This window comes from Trachypithecus francoisi, unplaced genomic scaffold, assembly GCF_009764315.1.
Source record: "Trachypithecus francoisi isolate TF-2019V2 unplaced genomic scaffold, Tfra_2.0 Lachesis_group20, whole genome shotgun sequence".
Taxonomy (NCBI): Eukaryota; Metazoa; Chordata; class Mammalia; order Primates; family Cercopithecidae; genus Trachypithecus; species Trachypithecus francoisi.
In genome coordinates this window covers 23,645,552-23,661,707 of record NW_022681466.1, presented here as the reverse complement: position 1 = coordinate 23,661,707, position 16,156 = coordinate 23,645,552, and the positions used below count along the sequence as shown (strand labels likewise).

General features: G+C 47.3%; 2 protein-coding genes and 1 non-coding gene across 6 annotated transcripts in view; all 3 read right to left on the bottom strand.

The window, feature by feature from the left end:
• IGF2BP1 (insulin like growth factor 2 mRNA binding protein 1) overlaps positions 1–16,156 on the bottom strand; it is a 30,542-nt gene that overhangs the window by 7,911 nt on the left and 6,475 nt on the right. For 3 of the 4 annotated variants that reach the window (XM_033183372.1, XM_033183373.1, XM_033183374.1), the window contains 9 exons: positions 10,060–10,341; positions 8,213–8,347; positions 6,542–6,664; positions 5,658–5,793; positions 4,498–4,620; positions 3,648–3,767; positions 2,660–2,734; positions 1,710–1,841; positions 1,357–1,470 (listed from right to left, as the gene is read on the bottom strand). In XM_033183372.1, coding sequence (XP_033039263.1) covers positions 1,357–1,470; positions 1,710–1,841; positions 2,660–2,734; positions 3,648–3,767; positions 4,498–4,620; positions 5,658–5,793; positions 6,542–6,664; positions 8,213–8,347; positions 10,060–10,334 — 1,233 coding nt within the window. In that variant the 5' untranslated portion in view covers positions 10,335–10,341. The remainder of the gene's footprint in view (positions 1–1,356; positions 1,471–1,709; positions 1,842–2,659; positions 2,735–3,647; positions 3,768–4,497; positions 4,621–5,657; positions 5,794–6,541; positions 6,665–8,212; positions 8,348–10,059; positions 10,342–16,156) is intronic. The other variant, XM_033183375.1, reaches the window with a different exon arrangement.
• Positions 11,068–11,534, bottom strand: LOC117067182 (COX assembly mitochondrial protein homolog). Its single transcript, XM_033183376.1, is given in 2 exon segments — positions 11,068–11,134; positions 11,136–11,534. Coding segments are annotated over 2 exon segments (384 nt in total). The 5' UTR covers positions 11,453–11,534.
• Positions 12,054–12,160, bottom strand: LOC117068162. The gene has a single exon (XR_004431013.1). It is a non-coding gene; the product is annotated as a U6 spliceosomal RNA (small nuclear RNA).

Here is a 16,156-nt window from a genome sequence, read left to right as displayed (position 1 = left end):
GAGGATCACTTGAGCTGCCCTCCAGCCTGGGTGGCAGAGCGAGACCCTGTCGCAAAAAAAAAAAGAAAAAGAAGAAGTTGATCTAGGTTGGGAAAATAATGTGGAATCAATAAGAGGTCCAACTCCATCAACCATGGCTTGATGTTTTACATAGCTTTTCATTTAATTCTCCTTCTGATCAGCTAAAATTGCTTCCGTGTTTAATATTAATATATCCTGGCTTTGTGCATCTTTGGATATTTACTCTCTTAAAAAAAAAAAGCTGAATAAAAGATTCACATTTACCCTCTTAACCTTCATTTATAAAATGAAATTGTTGTGGGAATTAAATGAGTTAATATACATAAACCACAAAAAACACTGCTGGGTATATCCAAAGGCACTCATAAATCTTAGATATTATTATAATTTTATGGCTCTTATTAATACTTCCTTTTTTATTTGTTATTTTATATACATATTGTTGAGATGTAACTAAAGCCTCTTATAAATACTTCTGTCAAAGGGTTACCAGAGAAAGTTACTTATCCAAGGTCACATAGCAGAAAGGCTATGTATGTGAAGTTTGAGGTCAAAGCTCCCTGGCTCCAAAACCTCCATACTTGATGCTATACTATATGGCACTGGAAGCCAAAAAACCAAGAGCCAGTTTGCCCCAATTGCTCTAGCAGCCCCAGCAGACCACAAGCCTGCTAAGATCTGGATATCCTCTATGAACTGTAGGAACTGTGATCAACAGTCTCCAAAGTTCCTTTCCAGTTCTAACACTGATGGATTTAAGACTTTAGGAAAACACCATTAGCTGTCAACCACCTGTTTGCTTGCCTTGCTGAGGTTCAGCAAAATTTGAACCTGATATTGGCCTTCCCTTTCAGGCTCTGGAGCCTGTCCGAGTGCTGATCAGCGATGATGAGTTCTGGGAAAGGAATGGGAGGGTGAAGAGCAGAAACCAGGGAGAGAACAGCCATTCTGAGAAAGGCAGAGGGACTACATTTCAAAAATGTAATCAATCCAGGGTATTAGTACTGTTATCATTATTCCATGAGCAAAACCAATCTTCTTTCATAACCAGTGCAGAAAGGGGTTAAGGAGGGACTAATGTAGAACATATATATCTATGCAATATATATACATTAAACTTGTCAAATCACTTTCCCTAGAGAATAATGAGGGAATATGTCATCTACACATCCCACTTCCGCACCTGAAGGAGGGCAATAACCTAGCCCAGAGGCAGGCAGATGTGGCTGAGGCCCCAGGACTTGTCAAGGTCATGCAGGTCAACCTCTGGAGTCTCTGCTTCTCTGCTCCCTGGGCTCCTGCAGCCCTCCCGCAATGGGGGAGCACCATATGTACCTGACTGGCATAGAAATGTCCGATGATTTTCACGATGACCTGGTCGTTCTCATCAGGGGTCTGGTCTCTTGGTACTACCACCTCAGCTGCCGTCAAATTCTGCAACTCGTTCACCTGGGGGTGGCCAGAGAGGAGCTCAGGGTGCCATCAAGAAAGCATGGGTGGGGTTGGAGGAAGGAACCAGGGTTAACTAGTGGGGTGAAACTGGAAGAGTCAGGACCTGAGCTTGGGGAGTAGAATCAAGTAAATGAGCAAATCAGGAGTCCTGAGGTTGAGCAGCACAGGAGGCCAGAGAGAGCTGTTGAGATTGGAGACCATGGTCCAGGGCTTTCAACCTGGCCCTCACAGCTCACCGTTTTGCCACCTTTGCCAATGACCCGGCCAGCTGCTGATGCTGGCACACGTATGTGGGTCTCCAGCTTTACTTCCTCCTTGGGACCAAAGAAGTTCTCCTCCTTGAGTTTGCCGTAGATTCTTCCCTGAGCCTGAGAAGAGGAGGTAATTGTTAATCCGTGGCTCATATATCTGTGACAAAAGGGAAAAGTGGGAAAAAGGAAGCTCCAGCCCATATTTTCTGGCCCACAGGCCCTCCCCATCCTGGGTGGGCTAACCATCTAAGGCAGGTGAAGGGCAAGGCTCAGGTGGGCAGCTTGTAAGCACTCCTTCTGCTTAGCTATCATACTGGAGACCCTGGGTGGAGATTATGAGTTGTGAGTAACTGAATAAACACTTCCCAAGGGAAAAAACAGTTCCCAGAGGAATGTAATTCACAAGCTACAAACCAGACCTATGGAGTCTGGACGCGGCACTGACCAGCATTTCAAGGCCCTGAATGGCAACTAATCAAGTCACACAGAGGGCAGGCCTGTCTGACTCTCCAGTGGCCCAGAGAGCTGCCCCACTCCTCTATCATCACATATGTTAGGTTAAGCTAATTGATGGTTCATTTTTTGGCTGTCTGATCAGAAGTTCAAGAACCTTAGGATTTAGTGGGGACATAAGAGAATTTGGCATTAAAGGCCTTCCTTAGAAATGAAGGCAGAGTGCAAATAGATGCCCTCGGACTTCTTTCCTTCCCATCTTCTTCTATGGACCTTAAAAAGGGAAGACGAAGTCAACAGAAATCCAGTTTGATGTCAATTTGAAAATAGCTCTGCAGCCCTTTATCCTGCATGGAAGGCTTAAAGATGTGATGAGGACTTGACAGCTAATGGGAAACTGCCCCAGCCTTTTTCCTACCTCAGGGGAAATACTCAGCCTCAATTCCTCCATGTTCAGCTTGCAAAACAATAAAGACTAAAACCTTGAATTGGGCCTCTGGCGGTCCAGTGATGATAACCATACGGACTTTGGAGTCAGGTGTTTCAGGTGGTGCAATCTAAAAAGCAAAAAGCTTGTCAATGAAGGACCCTCTATGGGGAGACCCTCACCATGTCCACAGTTGCCCTTCTACCACCCTTACTCCCAAATACCCATTCTGAAGACTTAGGGAAGGAAGAACAAAGACTCTGAAGCCCACATCATTACGCCTGCACACCAGAATTATTAGGAGGGCAGAGGTGGTCAGTTAGAAGGACTGGCTTCAGTGACACTTTCTAAGTAGGGCCTCCTGCTCTCGCCACTTACCAATCTCCCAATCTCCCAGAGAGGTTTCAGTGGAGTCCTGCCAATAGGCAAGGACACAAATGAAATGACCAATGGATAGAGAGCAATGATTGTACCTCCGGTGGAGAACAATCAAAGTTTTTGCTCAAAGCTTTTAAGACAACTAAAGCAACTGGATTTAAGTTCGTGAAAATTTAACAGCACCCTTGTTTTACTATGACAGATTCTCCCTTCTGTCTCCCCTGGACCTTGGCCAGGGAAGGTGACAGACAACTAACACTTAACTTGGTGTTAGTATATGAGTGAAGGGCTTTCTTTGGCTACACAGCTTCATAATATTGCACTGATGAGGAAAGTGAGGCTCAGATCATATAGTGTATTGGAAGAAGGGGGTGATGAGGTGGATCTGGGATTTGAACCCAAGTCAACTGGTGTTAGAACCTAAGTTCTCTTTCTATGTTATAACCCTGCCCCTGCCCAGCCTAAAAACCCAGAAGCACTGAAGCCATCCCATGGGAACCAAGCAAGGTCAAAAACAAAGAGAACTTTGATTCCATGGGGGAAAGGTCCCTCACATGACACACAGAATTCTCAAATGAGTAGGGGGAATGTGGGAGAAAGTGCAGAGTGATAAAAGCAGAGCCCCTTCCCTTTCCAGAAACAGGAAGACCCACAGAGCAGATCACCTTGATGGAGGCGCTGGCAAACCGGGAGAGCTGTTTGATGTGCTGCCCCTTCTTGCCGATGATGGCGCCCACTGCCTGGGCGGGAATAAACACCTGCACCATCTCCTGCTCGGGAGCCTGCTGCCAGGACAGGGGGCGTTACTACCAGGGGGCCCAAGTAGCATGGCCCAGAAACCCTCCACTCCCCTGCCTTGCATCCTCAAGAAGGAAGGAGTACAGGCACCAAACTGCCACCCTGGGCTGCCAAGGGATGCTGTGAGCTCTTTAGCTCTTCCGATGCCCAGCAGGGCTAAAGGGAAGAGGCCAGGAAAGAGTGAGGTTACAGGCCGGGCGCGGTGGCTCAAGCCTGTAATCCCAGCACTTTGGGAGGCCGAGACGGGCGGATCACGAGGTCAGGAGATCGAGACCATCCTGGCGAACACTGTGAAACCCCGTCTCTACTAAAAAATACAAAAAACTAGCCGGGCGAGGTGGCGGGCGTCTGTAGTCCCAGCTACTCGGGAGGCTGAGGCAGGAGAATGGCGTGAACCCGGGAGGCGGAGCTTGCAGTGAGCTGAGATCCGGCCACTGCACTCCAGCCCCGGCGACAGAGCAAGACTCCGTCTCAAAAAAAAAAAAAAAAAAAAGAGTGAGGTTACAGTGCTGCCTATGCCCTGGGAGCTTTCTAGGCAGACACTTGGGAGCCTCAGAGCCAGTGGCTAGGAGAACTGGAGAGGAGGGATGCCCATGAGACCTTCCTTCCCTCTCCCTGCAAACTTGCCAAGCATCCAACTCCCATAGGGTGCTGGATCCCCCTTAAGGCAGGCCACATATGGGCCCGGGGTCCCGTGTAATGAGACCTTCCACCTACCATAAAGGAGCTATAGGGAGCAGCCCCAGTAACGCTGCTGGGAGGTGGCGGGACTGCGCTGGATGAGGCTGGGAAAAGACCTACAGCAGCCAGGTTCAGGCCGGGGATCAGGTGAGACTGCAGCTGGGGAAGAAAGGTGAGGAGGAGGAGTCAGCACACCCTGACAGGCCCTGGTTGTACAAAAGGCAAGTAGCCCAGGGGGAAGTGGGCCAAAAACATGAATTACATGCTTTTGCACAAAAGCCTATTCTGTGCTTTTCATACACTCTCACCTACACACTTCGGGTGTGGAATTTTAAGTGATATGATGTTCTCACTGGACTAACGGCTAACAACTGCAACCAGAAATGCCAAACAGTTATACACCCTCAGGAGTTCTTCCTCTCTGGCTGTTCAGACTGCTGGAGACAGACGATACGACTCATGACACTGTACTATAATCCCCTACATGATAAAAAGGCATGGAGATAGCTCCATCTGACTTCTAGGACTGTGGTTCTAAACATTTTTGGTCCTGTACACCAACCCCAAGTCTCCTTTAAAAATCAGATGAGTTGCGTGCAGTGGCTCATGCTTATAATCCTAGTACTTTAGGAGGCCAAGGCAGGAGAATCGCTTGAGCCCAGGAGTTCAAGACCAACCTGGGTGACGCAGCAAGACCCTGTTCCAAAAAATAAAAAATTTTTAAATTAGCTGGGCATGGTGGTGCACACCTGTAGTCTCCTAGGTACTTGGGAGGCTGAAGCAGGAGTATCCCTTCAGCCCAGGGGGTCAAGGCTGCAGTAAGCTATGATTGTGCCATTGCGCTCCAACCTAGGCAACAGACCAAGACCCTATCTCAAAAAAATTAAAAAAAAAAAATCAGATGACAATGATGGATCCCCGCATTTCACTAAAGTGCACACAAACACAAATTGTACACATACTTGGAATCACAGGACTCAAAGCCCAAGATTGGACCCCTACTCTAGGAACCAGGTGAAGAATCCTTGCTAATTAAATACTATTTAAATACTATTTCTGACAGTCGAGATCCAAAAGCATCAACTAAAGCTCCAAAGCCGCACGGCACAGGGCACATGTCCATCACCCCCCACCCCACAAGTTGCTGTTGCTAAGACTCAGGAAAGGATAAGCAGCGGGTACTACCCAGCACTCACGCTCATGGCGGCCACATCGTTCTCGTAGGCCTCCCGAACTTTCTTCATTATTTCCTGCTCAGCCCTGCAACAATTCTCAATGGCCCCCTTCACAGTGATGGTCCTCTCGGGGTTGTAAAGAGTAAGGTCTTGCAACCTGGCAGGAAGAGCAGAGTCGTGTCCTTTCACTGGCAGGCCAGGACCAGTCCCCAGCAGGAGCAAAGACGAGAGGCCAGCTGAGTCACACGCCCGCCACTTCCGCAGCCTATTCAACTTCTAGCAAATAACTCTGCATCTCCAGTCTTTGGTGTCCCCAGTTTGTAATCAGGGCAGGGAGTAAGACGGAGAGAGATGACAACACCCAACTCAAACCCCTCTGTTAGCAATGGATCCAATGTCAGACAGATTATGGTTGTGTGTCTAAGTTTCTCCCTTGATTCTACATAATCCATGTCCTGTACCTTTTTGGACAAGAGCAATTACTTTGCCCTCAGGCTAGTCTCTGATGAAATGAAGAGGCACACTGCTTGCAGGAGCAGCCCACCACAGACAGAAAAGGGCCAAGGTCACTTCTCACAGTGACAGACAGGACTACAGCCCTGAGTCCCTGGCTCCTAGCTGCAGGCTGTCAGCAAGCCACAGGGAAAGAGGGCTGTCATGTGGTTGGACGTGGACTGTAGAGGCAGCACCCTACAACACCCCACCCCATATGGCAGTGGGAATGGGCAGATCCAGTCCTTACAGAGATTTTTTGAATGCTCTTTATCACTTCTACTATTTTTCCTTCAAGAGGCAGAAAGAGCATCCATTTTAAAAGAGCACATGTCAAGGTTGCATGATGAAATACTGACCCTGGCCTCCATGCATCCCCCACTCATAAATAGGGAAATAGAAGAGAGCCTTACGAGGAGATGGTGATTTTTGTCTCGGTATCTTGCTCTACCTTCTTCAGGTTCCGTCCTTCCTTGCCAATGAGACGCCCTACAAAGTTATTATGGGCCAGGATCTTCAGGGGAACCTCGTCAGCCCTTGGGAAGACAAAGGAAGAAGTGGAAGACAACAGCTCCTTCAATTGTGGGCATCATGAAGACTCAATCACCATGACATCCTAGACTTGGCATTTCCAAGTAAAACATCTCAAAACTTATCAAACTGCATACTTTAAAAATATGTATGATTGGCCGGGCGCAGTGGCTCAAGCCTGTAATCCCAGCACTTTGAGAGGCCGAGACGGGCAGATCACGAGTTCAGGAGATCGAGACCACCCTGGCTAACACGGTGAAACCCCATCTGTACTAAAAAATAGAAAAAACTAGCCGGGCGAGGTGGCGGGCGCCTGTAGTCCCAACTACTCGGGAGGCTGAGGCAGGAGAATGGCGTAAACCCAGGAGGCGGAGCTTGCAGAAGCTGAGATCCCGCCACTGCAGTCCAGCCTGGGAGACAGAGCAAGACTCAGTCTCAAAAAAAAAAAAACCTATGATTTATTATACATCTATAAAGTCAATTTGCTTTATTTTATTTTTTGAAACAGGGTCTCACTCTATCACCCAGGTTGGAATGCAAGGCTCACCACAGCTCATGCGAGCCTCCTTTCTCAGCCTTCCGAGTAGCTGGGACTACGTACACAGGCCACCACGCCCAGCTAATTTTTCTATTTGCTGTAGAGGTGAGGTTTCACTACGTTGCCCAGGCTGGTCTAGAACTCCTAGCCTCCAAAAGTGCTGGGATCAGAAGCATAAGCCACTATGCCCAGGCAATAAAGCTATTTTAAATAGCACTAGTGTGTAAGGGAACATGTCTAAGGAGATTCCTTGCATCACTGTTTTATGATAAGGAAAAGTTTAAAACAATTTAAACACCAATCAAGAAATAGGAGATTGATCACATGAATTATGGATAGCTATACTGTGGAATTCTATGCAGTTATAAAAAGAATGAGGTCTGTCCATTTGTACTAATATACGTGCTGATACAGAACATGAAAAAAATATAGAACAGCCTGTTCAGTGTGATTCTCTTTGGGCTAAAACACATGTGCACACACGCACACATGAATACACACAGGCACACATATCCATACACGTAGGCACGCATACACAATATACACACACCTGTGAGCGCACAGAATTTCTAGGAGGTCATACAACAGGAGTAAGAAGGGGTGGGGTATGGTGGCACACGCCTATAATCCCAGCACTTTAGGAGGCTGAGCTGGGTGGGTCACTTGAGTCCAGGAGTTCAAGACCAGCCTGGGTAACATGGCGAAACCCTATCTCTACAAAAATCACAAAAAACTAGGCAGGCGTGGTGGTGCATGCCTGTTGTCCTAGCTACTCGGAAGGCTGAGGCAGGAGAATCCCTTGAGACCCGGAGGCAGAGGTTGCAGTGAGCTGAGATCATGCCACTGTACTCCAGCCTAGGTGACAGAGTCCCTGTAAGAAGATTTCTCAGTTTACATCTTTTTGTGCAATTGCTGACTGTATTTCTTCTATGTCTGTATTATAGCTTGGAGGTTGAGTTGGGGAGGCTAACTGGACTAGCCGTCCCTGAAGAGCCAAGAAAAGCTGGAGACTTACGTTTTGGTGTCCTTGGCCTCTTTATGCATAATCTCCAAGATCATCTTACAAGCGGAGGAGCAGCCCTCAGGGGTGGAGTGCACACTGATGGCTTTTTCAGCTGCACCTGCATTCTCCTTCCTATGCACGTCTATCCTGGGGGCCACAAGGACAAGGCTGGTGAGTCGTCTCCAGTGATACCAGTACTTCAGGCTCCCCACCCCCACCACCACTCCTCAGTCAAAGGCATAGAACCTGCTCTTCTTGGAACAAGGCCAATCAAGTACAAATTTGGGAAGGGCAATGAAAGGACTGGAGAAATATGACCCATCTGCTACTATGGATTCTGTCTCAGACCAGCAATGCCTCAATCCACAGGTGGTTGATGGCCAGGCACGGTAGCTCATGCCTGTAATTCCAGCACTTTTGGAGGCCAAGGCGAGTGGGTTACTTGAGGCCAGGAGTTCGAGAGCAGCCTGGCCAGCATGGTGAAACCCCATCTCTACTAAAAATACAAAAAAATGGCCGGGCGCTGTGGCTCAAGCCTATAATCCCAGCACTTTGGGAGGCCGAGAAGGGCGGATCACGAGGTCAGGAGTTCGAGACCATCCTGGCTAACACGGTGAAACCCCGTCTCTACTAAAAAATACAAAAAGCTAGCCGGGCGAGGTGGCGGGCGCCTGTAGTCCCAGCTACTCGGGAGGCTGAGGCAGGAGAATGGCGTAAACCCGGGAGGCGGAGCTTGCAGTGAGCTGAGATCTGGCCACTGCACTCCAGCCTGGGCGACAGAGCGAGACTCCGTCTCAAAAAATAAAAAATAAAAAAATAATAAAAATAATAATAATAATAAAATAAAAAATAAATAAATAAATAAGCGGTGGCTGGGGACAAGAACACAGCCTATGACACAAATGCAGGGGTGGGAACTACCAGCCCACAGTTCCAAAGCTGCATTTCCACTTGAATTTCGTATGTCCCCCTTGAAACAAATATAAAGAGAGGACACTCTATATTTGTGCCCCAAACTCAAAGTAAATAACAAGAGTTACTACGATAGGGACATAATGTGACATGTTCTTTGCCACTGAGTACACTGATAAGATAGAACAATTAGAGAAAAGGCCTGGTGTGGTGGCTCATGCCTTTAATCCCAGGACTATGGGAGGCTGAGGCGGCCGGATCACGAGGTCAGGAGCTCCAGACCAGCCTGACCAACATGGTGAAACCCTGCCTCTATTAAAAATACAAAAATTAGCCAGACATGGTGGCACGCGCCTGTAATCCCAGCTACTCGGAAGGCTGAGGCAGGAGAATGGCACGAACCCGGGAGGCAGAGGTTGCCATGAGCCAAGATCACACCACGCACTCCAGCCTGGGCGACAGAGCGAGACTCTGTCTCTAAAAAAAAAAAAAAGAAAAAAGAAAAAAAAAAGAGTAGAGAAAGAAGGTGGCAGTGGCAGAATGGGAGATGGGGCACAATTATGAGGGTCCTAATTTTGGACAGGTTGGCCCGCCTTGTTACCACATTAAGTGGTCATGAAATCACAGAGGACTGAGGAGTGGCTGACTCATCAAAATGAGGTTTGCTTGGAGACTTTTTTATGAAACTGCACGAGAAATTATAGAACCTCTCTTGCTAATACAAGTGTGTGGCCCAGCACCCCAAGACCCATTCTCCCTCCCTATCTGCCCTCCCTTTCCCAGGAGGCTGGTGTTGGAAGCAGTGACCCCTGAACGCTGCAGGCAACATTTCCTAAAAGGTAAATGTTGATGTCCCCGGCATGCTTCCAGGCTTCTAGTGGGCCTCTTTAGGTACCAACCACTGTTCCCTAGCAACCAGCCTCCATTTCCCAAGAGCCAGGACTCACTTGGACTGGGTCTGTTTTGTGATGTTGCGGATGGTGGCCCCCTCCTTGCCAATGATGGCACCCACATACTGGGTGGGCACCAGGAGCCGAAGGGGAATGTCCACTTGCTGCTGCTTGGCTGGGGCCCCCGCTGCCACAGGTGAGCCCTGGCGGGGCTGACCCCGAGAGCCAAAGCCCCCTCGGCGCCCATTCTCAGGTCCTTGTACTATCTGCTCATCAGGGATGTAGGAGACCTTCAGAGCATGGTTCTCCAACTGGTGGCCATTCAGCTTCATGATGGCTCTGGGGACAGAGTGAGAGTCTACAGTCATTCCAATCCATGCCAACCATACCAAATGCTCTCTTGGCCAAAGCACTCTAGTAAGTTACAGCTTGGAACACACTAAAGAAAAGGAGATAGTCGCCTGCCCACTACTCCCACCTCCATTTTTCAGAACTTTCCAGTCTAAATGGCATCAGACTCCAAAGAAAAAGTAAATAAATACAGTGTTCCCTAACTTAGTTGGGATTTAATGTTCACAAAGGCCTTCCACTGGAACCATCAGAGAAATGGGCTTCTAGTCCAATAGAGTATAGGGCTCTGTCAGCCTAAAAAGGAAGAGCAAGCCATAGATCTCAAAGTCCTCCCATGCCAACTGGAGAGCATACCACAGACCTGAAGAGGCTCCGCAAAGCTAAGACGTACACTTTCTGGATTGAAAAATCCCTACCACAGGGTGAGGAAACCAACTGCTAACTACTACTACTACATTATCCTAACTTTAGAGACAATGAAACCAAGGTCAAAGGAGATTGAGATGTATGTATGTAGAATTCAAATGTTAATCCTGCCCTAATGAAGTATGGGGTTTATTTTTGTTTTTGATATAAAATCTTTCAGATAAAAGTTAATATTTCCATAATTAAGATAGAGCAAACACACATTCTTGAGTCCATTATTTAAGCAAATTTATAATATAAATGACTTCCATGAATACTAGAGTTCCTGAATATCGTTTGAATATTTGCCTACAGGCTTATAGGAAGTTTCTGTAGCCTTTTCTTTGTAGAAATTCCAGTTTTTCTCAATTTTTCCTTCCTTCAGTTATTCCATTTTGCATTCTTCATAAAAGGCTGGATCATTATAGTGAGCAGTTAGATATTCTTTTAATAAAGGATTTTCTTTACGGCATTTTTCTACCATAAGGATTCCAGAGTTCTTGCAACATTTGGTAAAATCTTGAAGTTGTTCAGAACACCTGTCTCTGGCCTTTTCTCTCATTATTTTAGGAATCCAAACATCTTTTTCAACATGTCTGAGATGCTGCTTTAAAACTTGCAGCGTCTTCCCATTGTTTCTGATATAAAATTCAAACTCTTTGAAATGCTTGAAATGGTTTACATGACATTTCATGATTCACAACTGAAACCCCTCCATGGCCATGGCACACACTCCTCTTTGATCTCAATTATTTCTTGTGGCCTTTGCTTAAACCACTGTTTTTTTGGTTTTTGAGACAGAGTTTCGCTCTTTCTGCCCAGGGCTGGAATGCAATGGTGTGATCTTGGCTCACTGCAACCTCCGCCTCCCAGGTTCAAGCGATTCTCCTGCCTCAGCCTCCTGAGTAGCTGGGATTACAGGCATGCGCCACCAAGCCTGGCTAATTTTTGCATTTTTAGTAGAGACGGGGTTTCTCCATGTTGGTCAGGCTGGTTTCGAACTCCCGACCTCAGGTGATTCACCTGCCTCGGCCTCCCACAGTGCTGGGATTACAGGCATGAGCCATCGCGCCCGGCCCAAACCACTGTTTTTGAAATTTCAGGGCAACCCATCAGAAAGTTGTTAATCTGCCAGGTCCAGTGCCATCGCAGCGGGTGAAGCAGCAGCAATTGGGGAACTTTTCTGAGATGCTGGTACACACACACACACAAAAAAGTGCAGTCTCGAGATTTTAGCTCCTTCGCAGTCTCCCACTGTCTTTTTTAAATATATATATATATATATATAGATTGATTGATGGATGGAACGCTTCACAAATTTGCGTGTCATCTTTGCGCAGGGATCATGTTAATCTTCTCTGTACCGTTCCAATTTTAGTATATGTGCTGTCAAAGGGAACACGTCCACTGTCTTTAGTGCTACCCCTCCTTCCACAGTCCCCAGAGACCCCTAACTGCCCACTTGGCTCTGGGGCCACAGTCTCACAACCCTCCCCAACCCAATGGGGTAAGCCAGCGCGGTGCTGTAATACCACACGCCACCAGCAGATGCCACAGCTCCAACACTTCACAAAGCCAACTTTCAAAATTACCGCTGGCAGCCATTTACTATGCTATATACTTGCCAAGCTTTATGCCAGTCGCTTCCAGTCAACCCTGCACCAGTTGGCCCAGCTAGGAAATGCGGCCACCATGAGGATTAAGTTAGTAAAATGGTACACAGTGCCTTAAACAGTGACCGGCTGGCAGTGTGAAATTATTACCAGGCCGAGACCAGCCTGGGGCCGCGGCCTCCACTCCCGCCTAGTGCAGTCCTGTCCTGGGCCCTCCTGCAAGGAGGTCCCGCCCTCGGGGTTGCCTTACAGCCAGTTGGGGCTTTTGTCCATTTTCCTGTCACCTGCTACCAAGCTGCTGCTACATATCCCGGCTGGAATCTGACTCCCACTCCAGCAAAGTGGTGGGGGGGCAGGCCTGGGTCAGCAAGGACACATCACCAGCTTCCTGCAGGAACTTCTAGAAGGCGAGCAGCCCAGAAAATGGCATGGGCGGCGGCCTGGGGGAGACCTCGGAGGGCAGGGAATCCCTGCTCCCAGGTGCACCAGCCACCCCCACCGTTGCAGGTGCACGCCACAGGGAGGCGCCACGTGGGTGGGGAGGCTGTGCGGTCCCAGTCTACCCACCACAGGCCGCTGCCCCAGACCGCTGCCACCTGCCAGCGCACCACGCATCCGCGTCCACGTCCGCCCAGGCTCCCAGGGCAAAGATAACTGAGTTAAGACACCAGTATTCCAATCTTAGTTCTATTGCTCATTACGTGAAGCAGAAAACTTACAACCTAGTCTAGACCTAAGTCTCATCAACTGTAAAGGGAAACTGCTACTTGTGCCCTGCCTATCTTACAGCTAATACATTTAGGTCTGTAATCCATTTTGAATTAATTTGTATGCTCAGTGTAAGGTAGAAGTCCGAATTCATCTTTTGTCATGTGGATATCATCGAACTGCCCCAGCATCATTTGCTGAATCACCTTATCTTTCCTAATAAATTGTCTTTTTAGCACTTTGTCTGAAAATAAAAACAAAAACCAGCCGATCATAAACATAAAGGCTTATTTCTAGGCTCTGAATTCTATTCCATTGATCAGTATGTTTATCCTAATGCCAGTACCACACTAATTTGATTACCGTAGTTTGATGTAAGTTTTAAAATTTGGGAGTTTAATTCTTCTTTGTTCTTCTTATTCAAGACTGTTAAGGTTTTCCTGCATTTCCTCAAGATCAGCTTATCAATGTCAGCCAAAACTGCGTATCTTACAGAATTTATGTGACAATCACAAGTGAAAACATTATGTTTTTATATATTTATTATTTAAATTAAGGGATTTATCGTTTTTACACCTAATAAGTCTGGCACCTTCTTTGGTTGAATCCACCTCTGTGAATTCCATCTTGAAAAGTTTTGTTTTTGGTTTTTCGGTTTTTGTTTTGGTTTTTTTTTTTAAGACAGGGTCTTACTTTTTTACCCAGGCTGGAAATTCAGAGGCATGATCTCAACTCACTGCAACCTCCACCTCCGCCTCAAGCAATCCTCCCATCTCAACCTGCTGGGTATGTGCCACCATGCCCAGCTAATGTTTTGTAATTTTTGTAGAGATGGGGTTTTGCCATGTTGCCCAGGCTGGTCTTGAACTACTGAGCTCAAGCAACCCGCCCTGCATCGGCCCCCCAAAGGGCTGGAATTACAAGCACAAGCCACTAAGCCTGACCGCACTTTGAAAGATTCTGAGGTTTTTAAAAAAATAACAAATAAAAAAGGCAAGGTGCAGTGACTCATGCCTGTAATCCCAACACTTTGGGAGGCCAAGGTGGGCGGATCACCTGCTGTCACGAGTTCAAGACTAGCCCGGCCAACATGGGGAAACCTCATCTTTACCAAAAAATACAAAAATTGCCGGGCATGGTGGCGGATACCTGTAGTCCAGTAGGCTCGGGAGGCTGAGGCAGGAGAATCACTTGAACCCAGGAGGTGGAGGCTGCAGTGAAGAGATCGCACCACTGCACTCCAGCCTAGGCAAGACTCCATCTCAAAAAAAAAAAAAAAGGCAAACCATTATATACCTCTAGCACTTTGCGAGGCTGAGGTAGGAAGATCGCTAACGCCAGGAGTTTGAGACTAGCCTGGGCAACATAGTGATACTCCCATCTCTAAATATTAAAAATTTTAAAACTGGCCCAGCATCGTGGTGCATGCCTGTTATCCCAGCTGCTTTAGAGGCTGAGGCAGGAGTATCCCCTCAGCCCAGGAAGTTGAAGCTGCAATGAGCTGTGTTTGCAACACTGCACTCCAGCCTGGGCAACAGGGAGAGAGTGTCTCAAAAAATAAAATAATTATTATTTTTTTAAACTGTGGCAAAGACGTCGGAATTGGAGACAGAATGGCTTGCTTACCACTTGGAGACCAGAGTCTCAGTCTATTTGGTATGTCTGTAAAATGGGGCTGAATAAGACTAAAGGGAGGGCACAAGCATCATCCATTCCCAAGGCTGACACTGGTTAGAAATGTTAACAAGGCAGCTGGGTGTGATGGCTCACGCCTGTAATTCCACCACTTTGGGAAGCTGAGGTGGGTGGATCACTTGAGGTCAGGAGTTCAAGACCTTCCTGGCCAACATGGCAAGACCCCAACTCTACTAAATACACAAAAATGAGCCAGGTGTGGTGGTACACGCCTGTAATCCCAGCTACTCAGGAGACTGAGGCAGGAGAATCACTTGAACCTGGGAAGTGGAGGTTGCAGTGAGCCGAGATCATGCCATTGCACTCCAGCCTGGGCGACAGAGTGAGACTCCATCTCAAAAAGAAAAAAATTAAAATTAAAAGATTAAAAAAAAGTTAGCCAGCCGGGCATGGTGGTGTACCACCTGTAGTCCCAGCTATTCAGGAGGCTGTTACAGACAAATTACACATTTTGCACATTACTCATTTTTGTTAATATCCAAGCCTGTTATAGGCTTTTGTCACATTTTCCTTTGGGCTTTCTTACACAAGAATTGCTTGAACCCAGGAGGTGCAGGTTGCAGTGAGCCAAGATTGCGCCACTGCACTCCAGCCTGGACGACAGAGCAAGACAGAACAAGACTCAGTCTCAAAAAAAAAAAAAAAACCCAGAAATGTTCATGAGGTAACAAAGGGCAGGCGAGGTGGCTCAAGCTTATAATCCCAGCACTACTCTGGGAGGCCACGGCAGGCAGATCACTTGAGTCCAGGAGTTCGAGACCAGCTTGGGCAATATGGTGAAACCTCGTCTCTACAAAAAATACAAAAATGAACCAGGCATAATGGTGCGTGTCTGTAGTCCCACCTACTTGGCAGGCTGAGGTGGGAGGACTGCTTGGGCCCAAGAGGTTGAGGCTGCAGTGAGCTGATATCATGCCACTAAATTCCAGCCTGGGTGGCAGAGTGAGACTTGTCTCCAAAAAACAAGAACAAGGCAATAGTAGGCAGGAGAGAATGAGCAACTGTTGACATGAGCTTTAAAGCCAAACCCTGGTGGCCACAAGGGGCAGTAGGAACCTCTAGAAAATTCTGAGCCCAGGAGGTATCTAAAAGAAAACGGTAGGTATTTTAATAACAGGTAGGATTTTACATAGTATTATTAGATTGGAGAAAGCGGCATGTTGAAGAAGCAAGAAAGCCCAAAGCAAAATATGGAAAAAGCCTATAACAGGCTCAGATATCATATTAATATTACTCATATTAAGTAATGTGTAAAACGTGTAGTCTGTCTGTAACAGCGAGTGAGAAGCATAATTGCTCAACCAAAGGGCTAGGAGCTAAAATTGTGGGTACGATGGGACTAAAAGGACCCCAAAACTATCACCAGCTAGGTTCACGACCAT